The 19,379-nt window shown below is 36.6% G+C and overlaps 1 protein-coding gene across 1 annotated transcript in view; it reads left to right on the top strand.

The window, feature by feature from the left end:
- The window catches only part of BTAF1 (B-TFIID TATA-box binding protein associated factor 1), a 44,387-nt gene extending 26,239 nt beyond the window's left edge, over positions 1–18,148 (top strand). Inside the window, exons 18-38 of the mRNA XM_005144058.3 lie at positions 46–220; positions 719–922; positions 2,083–2,512; positions 3,500–3,690; positions 4,649–4,802; positions 4,895–5,004; positions 6,985–7,186; positions 7,590–7,738; positions 10,439–10,591; positions 11,080–11,201; positions 11,282–11,449; positions 11,641–11,718; positions 11,799–11,928; positions 12,561–12,702; positions 12,858–12,988; positions 13,384–13,509; positions 14,302–14,454; positions 15,021–15,232; positions 15,385–15,544; positions 16,156–16,326; positions 16,568–18,148. Coding sequence (XP_005144115.1) covers positions 46–220; positions 719–922; positions 2,083–2,512; positions 3,500–3,690; positions 4,649–4,802; positions 4,895–5,004; positions 6,985–7,186; positions 7,590–7,738; positions 10,439–10,591; positions 11,080–11,201; positions 11,282–11,449; positions 11,641–11,718; positions 11,799–11,928; positions 12,561–12,702; positions 12,858–12,988; positions 13,384–13,509; positions 14,302–14,454; positions 15,021–15,232; positions 15,385–15,544; positions 16,156–16,326; positions 16,568–16,714 — 3,508 coding nt within the window. The 3' untranslated portion in view covers positions 16,715–18,148. The remainder of the gene's footprint in view (positions 1–45; positions 221–718; positions 923–2,082; positions 2,513–3,499; positions 3,691–4,648; positions 4,803–4,894; positions 5,005–6,984; positions 7,187–7,589; positions 7,739–10,438; positions 10,592–11,079; positions 11,202–11,281; positions 11,450–11,640; positions 11,719–11,798; positions 11,929–12,560; positions 12,703–12,857; positions 12,989–13,383; positions 13,510–14,301; positions 14,455–15,020; positions 15,233–15,384; positions 15,545–16,155; positions 16,327–16,567) is intronic.
- Positions 18,149–19,379: the final 1,231 nt, after the last annotated feature.

Genomic DNA, 19,379 nt, shown 5'->3' with positions numbered 1-19,379 from the left:
AGGGTAATTGTAACACCGAGGTGACTGTTCTTTCTTTTTTGTCAGGTTGCTGGGAGCACTTTGTTGCTGCATTTGTGACCCAGGTGTAAACACTGTTACTCAAGAAATAAAGCCAGCTGAATCATTGGCTCAGCTACTGCTCTTCCACTTGAATTCTAAGTCTGCCTTGCAGAGGATTAGTGTTGCGTTAGTAATCTGCGAGTGGGCAGCCTTGCAAAAGGTAGGATGTTTTGCAGCAAAATTAAATTTTACTCACTTGCTCAATGCACAGCTTGTCGGCCGCTACTTAGCTTGAAATGAAATTTCAGCTGATAAGCTATAATCGTACTTACACATCTAAATACTAAAATCTTGATTGTAGGCAATGGGGGAATTCATTACTCGGTAGCTAAACACCAACTGTTGGAACTATGAATCAGTGAATGTGCTCACATTTCTTCTACAAATATGTCTGTTCTCAAGAAGCATGTTATTTAAGGTCAAGGCTTCCTTTTAATGTGACTGTCTTCGCTGTTTTCAGTGTCTCTTGTTTTCTAGTGTCAGACTTAAGGTTTTGTTCGTAAGTTTTCATATCTGGATTACAAATACTAATGATCCCTCTGGAAACTGGATTTATTTTATTTTTTTTTGTAGGTAGATTGCCCTTTTTAGTGCCCAAAATTGAACAACAGAAGTTGTGATTACTCAGATATAAAAATTGTATCTTTTGCTGTTACAGGAGTGTAGAACTGTGGCCATTTGTGTGCAGCCACGCTTACTTGGTGTCCTTTCTGAACATCTATATTATGATGAAATTGCTGTTCCTTTTACACGAATGCAGAACGAATGTAAACAGCTCATCTCATTGTTAGCTGATTCACACATTGACATTGGAAACAGAGTAAACTGCAGTGTATTTACAATAGATCAAGCTAATGAGCTGGTAAGTATAGGCATGCCTGCCCTTCCTTCAGATCCGTTTCTGTCTTGAAATACAACTTCAGCATGATTATTACGCAGATGGCAACTTTCAGAAATAATGTAGTGATTTTATACATCCTTTGACATGACATATGTAATGGATACTTACCACTTTCTCCGTGGTATTAGAGATGTTTTTCAAGAGATCTCCATTCAGGATTAGAAGACTTATTCCGTAGCCATAGAAAATAGCAAATAGTTATCTTCTGCTCTCTTTCAGCTCTTCAAGTTTTCTTGCAATATGAATACCACACCTACTCTGCATTGTAGTATGGGTCTTCATGCATTAAATGGAAAAACTGTGCTCTTCCTTGATATTCATATTTTTTGCATCCTTTGGTCATTCCAGTCATCAAGGTCATGTGGAGTAGAACTTGAGATACCTATAGAGTGAAGCAGTACAAGTCATGTTGTTGCAAGACTTGACCTGAACATTTAAAAGGCAAAAAACCAGAAAAACCCCTTCAGACCAACCGTCTCAACAGCTGCTGTCGTCTTTCCTGTACTTAGAGGCCTAACCATCCTATCAGTAGAATAAGTTTAGCATTTCCATGATTCCATGTTGCTTTTAACTTGTTTCCTGTGAAAGATTTGAGTAACAGCAGTCAGTCAGTAGTCAGAGGGTATGGCAAGTCCTGCAACTACGAGGTTTTACTGCGTTTTTCCTTACATTTTTATCCAAGTTTCTCATTCCTCAAGATAAAAAGAGCACAGAAACAGCTTTTTCACACAGGGGCCCTTGCACATCCTTTTTGGCCTTATGAATCCATAGCATATTCTACTTTGCTTATCTGTCATGTGCTTATGTGTTGCCAGAATATCTGGATATATCCGGCAGAAATAGGACAATCTAAATTTGGAGGAGAACATCTCTTTTAGCTTTCAGAATATAGACTTAAAATGTTCATAATATGCTTGATTTTTTTTTTTTCCCCCTTGAGCTGCAGTTGAAAATTCCAGAAACTACTTTTTGCAGCATTTCCTGGTATTTGTTGGAAAAATAGAAATTATAATACCTGGTAAGGTGACTTGCATTCTGCCAAGAAAACCATGGTTTTCAGAAGATATCCCTGTTTACAAATAAGTGAAATGGATTTGTAAGTTTTTCTTCCTTTTTATTAGGTTACTTCTGTTTTCAATGAAGCGACATCATCCTTTACTTTGAATCCTAAAATTCTACAGCAGTTGGATAGTAAACGGCAACAAGTCCAAATGACTGTTACAGAAACAAATCAAGAATGGCAAGTGATGCATCTACGAGTCCATACATTTGCTGCGTGTGCAGTTGTGAACTTGCAGCAGCTTCCAGAAAAACTAAATCCTGTTATAAAGCCCTTAATGGAAGCTATCAAAAAAGAGGAGAATACACTTGTACAAAACTATGTGGCTTCGTGTATAGCAAAGTTACTTCAGCAGTGTACGACAAGATCTCCTTGTCCCAACTCAAAGATTATAAAAAATCTCTGCAACTCCCTCTGTGTGGATCCACATCTTACCCCTCTAGCAGCATGTCCTGCACAGCCTCAGAGCGGCAGCTATGAAAACTCAAAAGGTATGATACTGAAGACTGCCAGGATTCCTAAAAATGCTTGTGCTTTTCTCTGAACTGTTAAAATGGGTATTGGAGTGCGTCTTGTTTTCGGTGAAATGCCAGCAACTGAGTCTTCATTTTTTAGTAATTATTTCATTAACATATCTTAAACTACACACTGTGTGCAACTAGTGATGTGTATGGTTTTCAGAAAATTTATGTTAAAAACCGTCTTCATCCCAGTCTTCAGTTACTTACTGTTATTTTTCATTTACAATTACATTTCATTTACATACATTATGAAGCTTTTCATTGAAATTGAGTAAATATGGAAGTTAGAGTAGCCTGTTAGAAAAAAAAGTCTGACTTGTGTTACGTTCCATGGACTAATACTAAGATAACAAAAGATGAGTACAGTCTGAAGTTAACAAAATTCTGTGCACCCTGTTCCTGCTCTTTCTTGCTGAAAACAATACTAATACCTTAATACTGTCAAAGATTCTAACGTGCTTTAAGGTTTGACCATTATACATAGTATTCTTTTTTGTAAAGTCAGAGTAGGGTAATATCTATGTCTGACTGAAAATTAAGCATAAATGGAAACATCAACATATACAAAGGTATTGATGGCATGTGCTCTTGTATCATGGTAGGAGTCATAAACCGTAAAGGACACAGAAGATAAGGGATTTTTTAAATTTTAGAACGTAACATGTTGTCTTACACAAATCTTGTGCAAACTTTTTAATATTTGACTGCAGTTTTGTTACCTGTGCTTCCTGTTAAGTAATTTGTGTAGCCATTTACACACTTCAGTTTTGATGCCAAGGCTGTAAATGTGCTGTGAGCAGACTAACTCTGTACTTGAATTTTCCATCCTTGAGAATGATGACATCTTTTAGCTTTTTAAGGACATTGAGATCTGCAGATGACTTGTAGCTATCTATCACTTCTGCCTACGTTCTAAGCTGCATCTTAAATTGTCAGTTCTTCTTTCTCTTCCTTCAGGGCCCAACTCTGATAAAGATGGGATGCATCATACAGTTACTAAGCACAAGGGAATAATTACACTGTACAGACATCAGAAAGCTGCTTTTGCCATCACAAGTCGGCGAGGTCCTACTCCAAAAGCTCCAAAAGCCCCAGTTGTAGATCTCCCTCCTGGCAGTAGTGGAAGCATTCCTACAGAACTTGATGAGGTAAAGTTCAACAACTTGCATTTGCAACTTCATATCTACACACACACCCCCTCACTTTACTTTTGAATTCACTGGAGTTGACAGCATTATAATAGGGATGTCCATGATTTATTCATGAGAGAAAAGAGTTGACATAAAGTTTCAATGCAAGCAGCATATGTTTGTTGATAATGATATTTTAAATCTTCGGTGTGTCATTAACCATGTTAGTAACTCCTAAAATATTTCACATTTAGTACAGTTTATTAATATCTCAGTACAAATCCATGCAAATGGATTTCCCCGAACTGCTGTGTCCTTACCCATGTTAGTGCTGATCATCGTGATGCACAATAGGTGCTCTGAAGCATTAAGAAAATTATTTGAAGTATGACTGGTTTTAGGATGTGACTTCCACACTTGTTATGCTAAATTTTTTGTTACTATTTAATCATATAAAATGTCAGCATGTTTTAATAAGATGCTGGTCAGGACTGTGATTCCTCAGCAGTGTTGTGAAGTTTCTTCCCAATTGTTGAAGTGATTTTAATCCATTGCATTTTCTGAAGAGAGTGGGAGAAAGATAAAGGGGTTGACAAAACAAATACTGCTTTTGAGAATTCTTGCTAGTGTGTTACTGTTTGTGGTGTCCCTGTATTGGCAGTATCTGAGGTTCTGAAATTGGAACCAGTTGGAAAACCTCCTGTTGAAATGGGCCTGTGTCAGCAAAAGCCTAATCCCAAAATTTGCAGAATTTAAATAATCTGCTATAAAAGACCTATTTTTGTCTGTACATTTGTTTTTACCTACATAAAGAATAAAGTAAATAACTTGCAAAGAAAAAAATGGACCAGCAAATGTGTTGTAAATAGCTATAAACACAGTCGAGTAGAATGCCTATGTAACAACAGGAGCCTGTTTGAAAGTAATTGCTGTTCCTAAATCTGTCCTTCCTGGTTTTTAAATTGTTTCATTCTAGGCTCAGAAACCTTATGTTGTACAGAGAAGAGGAGCTGAATTTGCCTTATCTACTATAGCTAAACATTTTGGTGCTGAAATGGCAACGGGATTGCCACATCTCTGGGATGCTATGGTTGGTTCATTAAGGAACAACATTCACATAAATAATTTTGGTAATTACCCTTCTGATTTAAGCTGGGGGAGGGCTGGTAGGCTGGAGGCAGTATGTCAGTCTTGAACTGAACACCTTTTCTGTTTTTAACAGACCGAAAGTCTTTACTGGAAAAAGGAGATGCTCCTGCCCAGGAGCTAGTAAATTCTTTGCAGGTTTTTGAAACAACAGCAGCTGCAATGGATACTCAGCTACATCCTCTGGTAATTATATTCAAAAGCAGCCTTTCTGTAGGAAGCGGTTTAGTCTGTTCATTGCCGCTGTTTTAAATCTTTGTTTTGTCAGGCTTCTTTTTAGATGTTTTCTTAATTTTGCTTAAATAACATTCTTACTCATTTGCTAGCCTGCCTGTATCCTAGTCTTGATGAACTGAAGACATAGCCTTCTGTCCTCAACAGTTCAACTGTTATGCTCTAAAGCTGTTTTTTCCTGTGTTCTGTAGGATGTTAAATTCTGTATTTATTTGTGTAGGGTTGTAGAGTAAGCCCACACATAAATAGATCAAGCACCTACCAACAACTTAGCCTTGGCCTACCTTCTTTAGATGGTCAGATGCCAAACAAGATTTGTGTCTGAAGTCAGAGTTAGGATAATACTTACGCTATTTTGTTACATTGAAATCTGCATCTTGACTCTGCTTTATTCTAATTCCAGATTTCCTAAACCTGAGGAACAGAGTGATAATATTTTGCCTTCTCTTTGTTAGTAAAGTACAGATAAAAATGTAGTTAAGCTGCATTATGTGGCTGACTGAAACAGATTGACTTCTAATAGATTGACATGTAGTTTATGTGGCCAGAGCAGGGGGGAAATGGTAGTAATAAAATTGCACAATTTACTGTCTGACTGCTGTGGAACAGGCTGAAGGTTGTCAGAAAGGCTCCCTGTTCAGGGAATGAAAAAGTTATGGGAAACTTCAGTTTACCCCCAAGGAGACTGGATCTCGGTATTTTTTTAATTATTTATGTTTACACACCACTCAATGTAAAAGACTTCTCATCTTGCATGCAGTAGTGAACTTTGAACTGCCTATTTCTACTCGAAAGAGATTGTGGAGTTAGGAGAGTTTTGTGAAAGTATCAATAAAATACTGATTAAAAGAAACCCCTAGAAAATTAGAAACAGAGGAAGAGGGACATTGTTATGCCTGCATCTGAACACAGTTTTCAGTATTGGCTTATCTGCAGTACTATATTTCAGAATAAATATAGTAGCAGTGGAAGAGGCATAAAAGGAGGGCAACAGGGTAATAAAAATACATGGAAAGACTCTTCATGGAAGGAGTAAGTAGACCAGAACTCTGGATAGGATATCACAGGAAAGGATGGGTGTAAGGCATTAATGTAGCATTCTGAGCAGATGGAGAAGATTCACGTGGAACATATGGAATTGTTTGTTACCTATTTAAATACTGAAGTGAATTTAGCATATGAAATGGGAAGGGTTTTCTAATACATCTATGTACTTTATACGTATACTTGTATATGGTCTGTAGTTAATGTGTAGGTTGGTTTTGGGGCTGCTAATACTGTATACATATTTAAAAAGAAAAAACTTCCATAGGAAGTGAAAGAGGGTGGAATTGGCTCATCAAAGCTAATATTTAAGGACTTCCATGATATCTCTGTAAGATATCTGACATAAAAATGTGTTTGTGCTGATGAAAAGGACATGTACATACACACATGCTTCCTTGGGAAGATGGAAATTTCTTTCTGCGTGTCGTTCTTGTCACAGAGTTAATAAGACTCCCAACACAGAGCTCATCTCCTAAACATAAATTGGAGGAGGCCGGGATGATTTTGAAAGCTGAAAGCTTAAAAATCTATGTATCTATATTTAAGCAATTACTTTTTTTTTGTGAAGCTCTGAGTACTTAGTACTGTATTTTTCCAGTGTAAAACAACTCCTTAATTACCAAGGACTTCTTTAATTTTCATTTTGTCTAAACCCCTAAATATTTTGTTACTCAGAATTTTAACTGTACTGGGGAGTAATACTTGTTCAAAGTTCAGTTGTTATCTTCTAGAAGAAATTTTCAGTTCTAAACAATTAAACCTTGTGAAAGAGCCATTTCAGGCACTCTCTGGGAGGCAGCAGAGACTGTAAGACTGTTTAATTGAAAATTACTCAGTAATTTCTTTATAATTCATATTAATCTTTTTCTCCACCCTTCTGTTCAGTTAATACAGCACTTGACTCATCTTTATATGTGCCTTCAACATCCCAGCACTGCAGTGAGACACATGGCTGCTCGTTGTGTAGGTGTTATGAGCAAAATAGCTACCATGGAAACAATGAATATCTTTCTAGAGAAAGTTCTGCCATGGCTGGGAGCAATAGATGACAACACCAAACAGGAAGGTGCAATTGAAGCACTTGCTTGTATCCTTGTGTGAACATTCAAAAATGTGGAAACTTGTTTGCAGTTGCTTAATTTGGGGGAACAAAAACTGCCTGAAAAAAATGGGAGGAGGAATTAAATAAAATCATAAACTATGGTCCTCCTGTAAGCAAGAAATAGAAGAAGCTTTCATTTCTATTGCCTTTATTTTAATGAATTTTTGGTGGAGATAATGCAGTTCCTCAGACCATGGAATTCACTGGGCCAAGTCTGGGTGGATTAGACTTATCTCTTTCCTTTCCACCCCATTGCTTTGTTAGTAGAAATCTTGTTCATGGAATGTATTAATGAGTTTTACCTGTTGAGTGGGAAATCTGCCAGGTATATATTCACGTCAGACAGTCCTGAACAAGTGAAAACTTATTTCCTTAATAACTGATCCAGGTGTAATGGAGCAGCTGGATGTTGGTATTGTTCCATACATTGTTCTTCTAGTGGTTCCAGTTCTGGGTAGAATGAGTGATCAGACAAACAGTGTACGTTTTATGGCTACTCAGTGCTTTGCAACACTAATTAGACTAATGCCTCTTGAGGTAAGCTGAAGTTGTAAGTATATTGGTATGTGAACTGTCCTCTGTCCACTGTTTCACCAGCCAGAAAGTCCAAGCTTCTGGCTTACTACATGCTGAGCAAGTAGCTTTTTATAGATGTTGAGTCTATATCAGATATTTGAAGATGTCCTTTATAATGTAAAATGAGTAAAATTGGATCCTTTGTTAGTAATTTTCTAAATAAATGTTGAAGTAAAATTTCTCCTTATAAGAAACTGTGTACATGAAGTTAAAGTGTATACTCATTTATCTTCTGTATAATGCTGCTTTTGCTAGTTTTATCTCAAAAGTCTTATGAGTTACATGTGTGTTCATTATGTATGCTTGGTGTTGTGTATGTGGTCAAGTCCCACTCTGGGGACTAGAAGGCTTCCAAGTAACTTACTTTCACCACCAGATGGTAATAGAAGACAGTTCAGAATTTGTTTGCATGTTTATAATGAGGAAAAAAAATTGGTTTAATGGATTCAGTATCTTTTGTTATCACAATTTTAAATTTAGTATAATGACCTTAGAATCTGGTAACTAGCAGTCTGCATTAAATGGAGCACTTACTTTCTGTATGCTTACACTAAAATGTCAAAAAAGTTAAAAGTCAGCAAAGTAGAAATTAATTTCTGGCATGCTGCTGTTTATTCCAGGACTGTTCACACCAGTGCTCTTCATATGCATCTGGATAGAGACTTATGGGATACATATAACTTAGGTTGTTAGATTTTTTTAAAGCTATTTTAATAGAATTTAGTGAGCATCTCTTAGAAATGTAGAATATGCGTTTTATTAATTGCATACATGTGCATGATTAGTTCAGGTTTCTTCCCCATAGTCACTCAAAAACTCCCATAAGTCTTCACTTTCCAGTTAAGAAAGTTCAGTGTTAGATATTGAAATTTATTTAACATGCAGTCTGTGAGTGAAACGGGCTAATAATGCGTGAAAATAGCACTGTTGTAGAACAGTCTTTTGAATGCTAGCAATTTTAAATGTTAGGCCAAACAAGGAATATAAATTGGTAACTGTAGAGGGATTGGAGTCACCTCAGTGGAAAGAGTAGGGGGTGGATTGATAGGGACTGGGGAAATATGTTTTATTAGATAATACTCTATGCAGGCATCCTTTTTTGAGGTTGAAATAATTTTATTACTAAGTTTTCATAGTCACCATTTCATGAATGCTTTGTGTAAAAAAAAAAAACCAAACAAAAACAAAATGAACTTAGAGTGGTGTTTTATGGACGCAGTTCTACTTTCTTATAATGGGAAGACGTTTTAGGGTAGCTTTGCAGATATTTTGCAAGACAAACTCTTACAGCTTTCTGTAGTTATAGTGGTGGTATAAAAAATAAAAAAAAGAGACTTTCAATTTCATGTCCTTGAAGCATGACTTTTAGCTCTGTAACAAAACAGAGTCTAGTCTTCTGCATTTATTGCTGGTATTTTATATACTGCCTAAAATGCATGACCTGAATTCAGCTCCTGGATAAGTAAAAGTGATAGAGGTCTGAATAAGCTTTGAGTTCCTAATTTGTGTCTTTGTGTTGGTTTCTTGCTGTGAGGAACTGGAAACAATAGCAGTTAAATGAGTTGGGAGAACTTAGTTTGCTCAGTTTCCTGTACCTTTATTCTCAATTTCATTATTCATTCAGCCATAAAGGTGAAAATATGACTGAGGGAAGGATTGCAAGATAAATGGTTCAGCTTAATCTGTCCTGTTTTTTTGATAAACAATTATATTGCAAGTTGACAATATCCTTGAACAAAATTAACTGGCATGGTATTCACACTTCAGACATACTATTTTCAAAGAGAGGGTGGGAAGAGCAGTTGCACAGTAGGCTGTTTCCCATGTGTATGTGCATCTTAAATACCTTATTGGAGCCCTTCTGACATCTGAAATCTGGGTTAGTTTTCCACCTTCCTCATTAACCAAGTACATAGTGGAATGATAAGAGTTTTTCTTCTCAGCCAGGAGTGCTCCCCAAGTGATCAGTAACTTGGGTTTTGAAGTAAAGATAATAACTAAAGATGGAGGTGGCCCAGAAAACTGAGATGACAGATGTGATGATGGGAGAATATTACTGTCTCTTTTGCTACGATATGTTATTAGCAAGCAAGAATGTCTGAGCATATTTGCTGTCCATGTACCCATCCACAACAGATGGGTGTCTGGCCTGGTAGGGGAAGTACATAGGAAGCCTGTAACTTCCAAGTGTCTGCTGCTGCAAATCTGGAGGAGTTTAGGTTTTTCTTTTTCCCAGGAGTTTCCAATTGTCTGAATTCATTCTATGGCTTCCAGTATCACTTTAGATCTAATTCTGCTAATTAAGTCTACTAATATCTGTGGGAGAAAAATCCATCTTACTTGGAATAGTAGATTTTGCTTAAGAGAAATGGGTATGAAAGAATTCTCTAGCCAACCAGATAAACTCCCAGGTTAGAGGTAGAATAGCTCAATCTTTGTATAATCTTACAGGCACAACCAAGATTTCCCATCTTCTGTGTGATTCCATCAAGCTTTTTAGTATGTCCTTTGGGGCACTGAGTTTGGATTTACACAACTGAGAAGACTGCAGATCTTTGCCATCTGTTCATTTAAAATGTCTAAGATAGTATGACTTTTTCTTACTCTCTGTGAATTAAGTACTGTAGCCTCTACCTTACTGCTTTAAAAATACTTTCCTAGGCTGGTATACCAGATCCACCAAATATGTCTGAAGAATTAATCCGAATGAAAGCTAAAGAACGTCACTTTCTGGAACAATTACTGGATGGAAAAAAACTGGAAAACTATAAAATTCCAGTACCAATCAAAGCAGAGCTCAGAAAATACCAGCAGGTAATAACTTTTATTTTTAAAAAGCAATATGTTCCAGTCCAATATGATTTTATTGGAAGGGTTGGAGTTGTTTGGGTGCTGGGGTATTTTGCTTGTGGATTTTGGGGGGGGGGGGGAGGTGTTTTGGTTCTAGTTGTGCAGTATGTATCTTGTGTTCTTGGATAAGGAAGAGCAAATCAAGTGATGTGTACTACTTATAATTTTTTTTTTTTATGGTATAGTTTTTCCCTCTCATCTTTCTCAGGCAATGGCCAATGGGCTGTGCCTTGCTTAGACTGATTGTAGCTGCTCTCCACGGCAAAGCCAGGTCTCCTTGTGCTGTTCACCCGCTTCTGTTTCTCCCTTTATTCCCCTCTGCTTTGAGTGAATGGGCTGTAATTGAAGCATTAATGGTGGGAAACAAGCTTCCAGTTTGGCAGTGCTGTTTGAAGATGAACTAGCCAAAAGCCAGTTCTTCTGAAGTGCTTTTTTCTGTTTTCCAATTTCAGGATGGAGTGAACTGGCTGGCATTTCTCAATAAATACAAACTTCATGGAATTCTTTGTGATGACATGGGCTTAGGGAAAACTTTACAGTCCATTTGCATTCTTGCAGGTGATCATTGCCTCAGGTAGGTGTAAACAAGTAGCATTCTACCTTAAAGATACTGTATGAAAAACAGTTTTAAGACTTGCTTTTTTATTCCCTAAGGGCTCAGGAATATGCAAGAACAAAACTGGTGGACAGTGTCCCTCTTCCGTCATTGGTGGTGTGCCCTCCTACACTCACAGGACACTGGGTGGATGAAGTGGGCAAATTTTGCTCAAAAGAATATCTTAATCCTTTGCACTATACAGGACCTCCTACTGAGAGAGCAAGGTAGCGTATTTTGCATTTATGACTTGGGTAGAGTAAAATACAACACAATTTTGCAATTCACTTTACTGCTACTACTGAAGCATAGTTTGTGGCATGGTAAAGCTTGTGATGGTAACTTTAGAATCTGAAATAATAACACATGTAAGGGACGTTTTAGTTATCTCCTCTATTTTATTTTATTTTTAATTAAGATTACAGCACCAGGTGAAAAGACACAATCTCATAGTGGCTTCATATGATGTTGTAAGAAATGACATTGACTTCTTCAGGTAAGAATTGGTTTGTTTTCTGAGGTTTTTAATAGCTTAGAATTTTAAATGGTACTTAAGTCTGTATTCTTCTTTTCCAGAAATATTAAGTTTAATTACTGCATTCTTGATGAAGGCCATGTAATAAAAAATGGAAAAACAAAACTCTCAAAAGCAGTAAAACAGCTGACTGCGAATTACAGGATTATTCTTTCTGGGACACCAATCCAGGTAACTGCTTCCCTTTTCCTAAGGAGTTGAGTGAGTGGTAGAAAACAAGTGAGACAGATCTATTTTGCAGTCTGATAGTGCTTTTTATTAGTAGTCTTGTTTGAAGTATATACATTTTATTTAAAAAAAAAAAAAAGAAAAGCCTTTCACTGCTAAATACTTGAAACTGCATCTTTTTCCTTTCCTAGTATACCCATGTTTCAGGGAATAGGTGCAGGATCCATGGTACTAATGGGACCTCAAAAGTTGGCAACAAGACTCTCTACCATTTGTTCTATAACCAGCAGGCAGGGAAGGTTCCAGAACCCCAGACTTTGGGCTTTCTCCTAATGACTTGTTTGTGGAGTATCTGTCTAAGGCCACTCATGTCTCCTGGGGTTTGCTGTTGAGTGTGGCTTAATACGTCAGACGCAGTAGAAAGTCTTATGTGCCAAAGTGTAGGTGCAGGTCTTCTGTAACTTAGTTTGATAAAAAAGCCACCAATTTCCAAGAGCTCAAAAGTATGCCAGAGTGTTCTGTTTGTAGTTTTATAGGCAGGGTTAAATAGTTAAATACGCATGTAAATGTTTGTGATAATTTGTAACAACTCTTTACTTCTGAAAATAATTTTAAAAATGTTTTGTGTATGTCAGAACAATGTCTTAGAGTTGTGGTCATTGTTTGACTTCCTCATGCCGGGATTTTTGGGTACTGAACGCCAATTTGCAGCTCGTTATGGCAAACCAATACTGGCAAGTAGAGATGCCCGAAGCTCCAGCCGAGAACAAGAGGCTGGTAAGGATCAAATGTTAAATCTTTGTTTTATTCCTTTAAATGAGAATTGCAGATGAAAAGAGAAAGTGTTATAGGTTCCAGTGTAAGAAATAGGTGACAGGCGGGCATTCCAAATTTCTTTTTCCCTAAAATGCGGCTTCCGTTCTCTCCTCCAGGGGTTCTTGCAATGGAAGCACTGCACCGCCAGGTTCTGCCATTCCTCCTAAGGAGGATGAAGGAGGATGTACTGCAGGATCTTCCACCCAAAATTATTCAAGATTATTACTGTATTCTCAGTCCTCTGCAGGTACGCTTCAGAAGTGGCTGGAAGCTTCGTGTTTTCAGCACAGTTAAGACCACAAAGGAACCACTTCTGTATTCCTGGGTCAATCTGATGTCACCTCTGACATTCTTTGGGACCATGGGGCTAAAAGGCTTTTTGTAGTATGTATTTTAAAACTAATATCAATCCAGTTACAATAGAGCATTTATTTAGCTTAATTTCTGGCATCATTCTATAGTAACATCTTTCCAAGCTGAAAGAAAACTGCAAGAGATTGCACTGTTAATATTGATCATGTGCTCCATATATAGTTTTCTTGATTTATGGTAATTCAGAACTTTAACTTGGAACTAAAATCAAAAAATGGCTGTCTTATTTCTGTCTGAGGAAACATAGTCATTCTCTTGTCTGCTGTACAGGTTCAGCTTTATGAAGATTTTGCCAAGTCTCGTGCCAAATGTGATATCGATGAAACAGTTTCTTCAATTTCACTGAATGAAGAAACTGAAAAACCAAAGCTTAAAGCTACAGGTCATGTGTTTCAGGTACAGATGTCTTTTTAATTTTTAGTACCTACTTCATTTATTTCTGGTTACTATTTCTAGGTTAATGAAAAATGATAATCAAAATAGCTGACTTGTACATTTATGGCCGCATGATCCAAGTAAAATATTTAGATCTTGGATCAGACTGCCTGAAAGTGATATACAGCTATTATGCTTTAATTATGTTCTTGGGTTTTAAGTAATATAAAACTGTCTTTTTAATATGTTGTGTTTAACTGGTGTTCAGCTGTTTGTGGATCTTGGATACTACTTTTGATTAAAAACTGATTACCAGAAGTGCAAAACCTCAAAAAGAGAGGGAACTAATTTTGGTTTTATTAGTTGTTACAGTACAAAATTAAGATACTAAACCATGAACAAAAAAAAATTCCTTAAGGTTAGGTCTGAATTTATGAAGGTTCATGTTCTGACAGAATTGCAGGTTAAGTCCTGGCTACTTGGAAACAACCATTCTCAAAGCCTCTACACAGCTCCCAAACCCAGCTACTGTATCCCACACTCACATGAAGGTGTGGGAAATGGTAGTTTGTGTACTTTTCCTGCAACAGAAACCAAGATCATTACACACTTAATAGTTATTTGATACAGTTCAAAATACTGGTCTAGTTAACATAAATATGTTACATTATTGTAATGAAAATATATCCTGAAGTCCAAATTGTGGAATGAAGCTGAGTGGCCCCTATACTTTATAATCAATTTTGTTCATCATTTTTTTCTGTAACTACATTATTACTATTTCTTTGAACTTCATTTCCTAAACAATTCAAGGCACTGCAATACTTAAGGAAGCTATGCAACCATCCAGCATTAGTGCTAACAACCCAACACCCAGAATATAAAAGAATTACAGAGCAACTCGCAACTCATAGTTCATCTCTTAGAGACATCCAACATGCACCTAAGCTGTCTGCTTTAAAACAAGTAAGTAGATGTGCATGTTGTGCCTTAATTTCCTAAATGTCTTTACTGATGTTACAATTAAAAAAGTTTAAGACTTTATCAATATGAAAATTATCTTAAAGCTTCAGTTAAGTATCAAATGAAATAGAGTACAAGGGTTTTTTAGGCATATGTCCTATTTTTCCTGTTTAATTTGAGGGAGAAGGGGAAGCATGAGCTTGCTTCAGGAGGATTACAGAATTTTTGCTGCTTTGCCAAAAAGCTTACTTTTATTCTGTTTCTTACTCCTACCCCTCCTATTACAGAAAAACATTTATTATATGGGAGACTGTTAGCTTGAAAATGTTAGATTGCAGTACATACTTCAGTTCTATTTTTAAGTAAAACAAAATGAAAGTGACTATTCTGTTGACTCTTAATTTTTCACTTTGACAATAAAGCCAAACTTTGCATTATCATTTGACTGCCCCAGACTTCCTTTAAAGTTTGTTTCTCTTATTTCTACTTTTAACAATTCATCAGTGTCAATGTTTACATGAGATCTACTGTTACTTTGATGATATGCTTTAATGCTGTTTTACTTTAAGCTGCTGCTAGACTGTGGTTTGGGGAATGGTGGATCTTCAGAAAGCGGTACAGAAGCTGTTGTGGCCCAGCACAGAGTACTTATCTTCTGTCAACTTAAAAGCATGCTGGATATAGTGGAGCACGACCTTCTTCGACCTCAGTTACCTTCAGTTACTTATTTACGACTAGATGGCAGCATTCCTGCTGGTCAGAGGCATTCCATTGTTTCCCGGTAAGCATATCCCTTCACAAGCAATACGAGGAACTGTAGTGAGCTATATTATTTATATGGTATGAAATTGTTCTTTGGTCTGTCTCAGAGCAGCTGAGGTTCACAAGTTCATCATTTATATAAAATTTACTATACTTTTTGTGTGTGTGCAGGTTTAATAATGATCCATCTATAGATGTTCTTTTGCTCACAACTCATGTTGGTGGACTGGGACTTAACTTAACGGGGGCCGATACAGTAGTGTTTGTGGAACATGACTGGAACCCAATGAGAGACCTGCAAGCCATGGATAGGGCACATCGCATTGGGCAGGTGAACAACTCTTTAATTTCCCATAAGATTCTTCCCTTGCTGAACTCGTGTTTTTTGAATTGGGATAAGGTTGTAGCATATGAGAACTGATGTCTGAAAAGCTTCAATTCATACTGTTTCCTTGCAAGTATGCTAGATGAAGTGTGTACTTTTTTATCCTATCCTGAACTTGGTATGCCTTCTAATTCTGTACTATCTGAGCTGCTGAGGAGGGACCAGGGAAGAATTGCCCTTCAGGGGAGGAAGATATTCAACTGAGACAAGAAACTTGAAGGAAAGCCCCCACAGGGCTGTCCTTCTCTGATGCCAGGACAGGGAAAGAGTGACTGCTGTTAGTCTCCCTCTGCAGCTGTAAAAAGTAGTGAATTCTTAACTTCCTGAGTACAGATGCAATTGCAAGTGCCTCTACTGTATGCTGGCATAGTCTCATTCATTTAATCTGACATCAATTAAACTTACTGAGTAAAAGTACCAAAGGGTAACTCCAAGCCAAACTGCTTCCAGACTCTCCATGAGGAATACTAAAAAGTTATGGTGTCTTGAATACCTAAATACCTAAGATATTTTTATCTTTTTAATTTTGTGTGTGTGTACTTTTTTTTTCCTTTCAGAAACGTGTTGTTAATGTATATCGCCTGATAACCAGGGGAACTCTGGAGGAAAAGATCATGGGTCTTCAGAAGTTCAAAATGAATATTGCAAATACAGTGATCAGCCAAGAAAACACAAGCCTGCAGAGCATGGGAACAGAACAGCTTCTTGATCTGTTCACTCTTGACAAGGTAAAAAGCTATTTTACAAATACCTACCAAAAATAGAGTAAGCTTAGGGAAAAGCTTTGCTTTGAAATGTAAAATTTGATGACATGAACACTAGAGGTTGAAATGATGGATAGTAGATAGCTGTCTGAAAAACAGGATGATGTGCTGTTTCCCTGAAAGAACTGCAAGATTTTGAAGAATTTTGCATATTCCTGAAAATATTATTTGGTATATTAATTGCCTTTTTTTTTCTTTGGTGAAGGATGAAAAAACTGAAAAAGCAGATACCTCTACCTCTTCTGGGAAAGCATCAATGAAATCAGTCCTTGAAAACCTTGGAGAACTATGGGATCAAGAACAGTATGACACTGAATACAGTCTTGAAAACTTTATGCATTCATTAAAGTAACCATCATATATTCATAATTCAACTGCTGCTAGTTCACATTCTTCTGCTGATATTCAGCAAACTTCAAAGCGTATATAGTGAACCTTTAGCTTAATGTGTAAATAGACTTACTGAAAGAAGAATCTTCAAAAGAATGACACTGAGTAGTGTCACCTGTTTCACTGGGGAGTTACTCTGTCTTAAACATTTGCACTGTATAAAAACTTTAAATGTAAACATCGTGAGGTGGTTTGAATTTTACTTGTTCTGAACAGCTACAAATTCTCTCTTGGTAGAAGAATAAAACAAAGCAAGTTTATACACATGTTAACAAGTGTTCCTTTTGTTTGAAGTTAAGTCCACCATTATTTCTTTCTGTATCTATAATAGTTTTGTACAGTTGTTTCAGTGAGTACTTCAGGTTGTTCAGTGTATATTTTTCTTTTAAACACAACATGATGTATTAAAGAACAGTTTTCAATTTAAAACTCTTCAGATCATTTCAGGATGTGTATCACCAGAGGCAAAGCCTAGAAGCCTTGAAAGTATTGAATAATTATCTGGCACTAGGTGTGTGCACCCACCTTTGTGTATTGAGTATCAATACATTATGCTCTTCAGTCTTTTGACACCATCTTGAGAGAACAGCTGACTTGAACTTTTTAATGTAATGCGATATATTAAATACAGGTAATGGCCTATTTGAGGTCATGTTTGCATCCTGTTAGCAGGGGTGTACTTTTTTAATTTATCTATAAGGCTAGAGTATAGCCACTTTGAGAGATGCATGTATTCAGTATGTTTCAATCCTATATATTTTTTGTAACTAAAATAAGAAATGAAATATACAGACATTTTTCCAGAAGTAGATTTTACACTGTCTAGGATTCTGAAATCCATGCTAAAGTGACTGTTTACTAAACTGATGCATGATTTAAAGCTTCTTAAAGGAATAGGGAAGACTTTTTTTCTTTAGGAGAAAACATACATAGAGGATACCTACATTCTGTTTGAGGTAATTGAATAGTTTAAATGGTGTAATAAAGATAGTAAGGGACTTTAATAGCAGTGAGTGAGAATAATATGGCTGTATGTTACACAGCTTTTTATAAAAGGGAGGCAGTAGTAAAAGTGTTTTTAGATGTGCATATGTACCAGTATATGCACTTTTTATAAATATTAAATTATAGATAACTTACAGCAGTTGTCTGGATACATAGAATATATGTATAATATAAAACCTAAGGTTTGTAGCTTGCTGTGTGCTTAAGCATCAGAGCTTAAAAAACACCAGAGACCTCAACTATGTAAAATAAGATTGTTTTAAAACAATATATATAAATCAAGACTGTTCTGCAGCATTGGAGATGAATTTATGTCACATTTCAGTAGTTCTGAACTGCCATATTGTAACTAAATTAGCATTCCATGAAAATAAACAAAACTGGGAATATATAACTTGTATGTTGTGTATGTCCACATTTAAGTTTATCCTGTAGTGAAGGCTTTCACTGTAGCTGACTAGGTGTAAAAACTAAAGCTTTGGGAAATTACAGTTGGATTATTAGTAGTATTCTTAGTCATTTCTGCCTTCATACATAAACATTTCTGTTGTTCTTTCAACTGATAATGCAAGCAGGGGGAGAGACAAGATGGGTTTGGAGTTCTGCTGCAGAGAAATTAAAATGCTGGAATACGGGGTACTTTTAAGATAGCCTGGAGCAGTAATCTGATTATAGTGTCCAGAAATAATATGTTTGAATAAAGAAACCTCTTATTTAGTCAGAAGACACTGCATATGTTTTTCTTCAAGAGCTTCATTAGTTGCAGTGGTAGGAAACTGCGTGGCTTCTGTTGGAAAAGAAATACACAGCCAAAGACTGCTTTAAAGCAGTCATCACACTGAGGTCACTATGCAACCATAATACTTGTAGTGATAGCTCTCTTGGATATGACATCAAAAAGACTTCTGCACCTGGAAAATGAGGGAGCAAAACCTAGAGTAATTGTTTCAAGATTATTACATGTACTGACTGATCATAAGTGTTCTGAATTAACACTTTCAGAAATTAAAACCAGCAGGAACACTGCACTAAGTACATAAAGAAAAACATTTCCAGTTAGTTACCTTAATATTTAACTATGAGCATTTTTATGTTTTTCAAGCTGGCAGACCATTTACCAGGATCTGGCTTGTTCGTGCATTTTTCTCACTGGATTCACTTACAGCAAAACCCAAGAAAGAAACATGCTCTTGAAATACCTCTGACCCACACTGACCTGTCTAATGGGTATCCAACTGGACTGGACCAGGGTCTGCGCTGAAATAGAAGTGTTTTATTTGTAGGTTGAAATAAAATCTTCAAAAATAGGGCAGGGGTGTCAAGTTGTCAGCACCAATTTCAGTCTAAAGCTCTGTCCCTACTGCAGTGTATTACTTAACAACTGCAAATTCAGTCATTGCAGGCCCCAAAAAGCATGACCTGTGAATAGCACCATGCACGCCCAAGGCTTGATGAATTGTGTGTAATTTCCACTGAATTACTACTTTGTCTCCATTATTTTAATGGCATCAAAAGAACACCAAAGCTATACCTTCAAATTAATGTAGTCCCAGATTCAAAGTCTGCTAGTTTGTGAAAACTAAGTACTTCTCACTGGTGGGCTGGAAGAAGTACTTTGAAAC

This window comes from Melopsittacus undulatus, chromosome 4 (genome assembly GCF_012275295.1).
Source record: "Melopsittacus undulatus isolate bMelUnd1 chromosome 4, bMelUnd1.mat.Z, whole genome shotgun sequence".
NCBI classification, from domain to species: Eukaryota; Metazoa; Chordata; class Aves; order Psittaciformes; family Psittaculidae; genus Melopsittacus; species Melopsittacus undulatus.
Note: the sequence above shows the minus strand (reverse complement) of the source record. Positions and strands in the feature narration are given on the sequence as shown.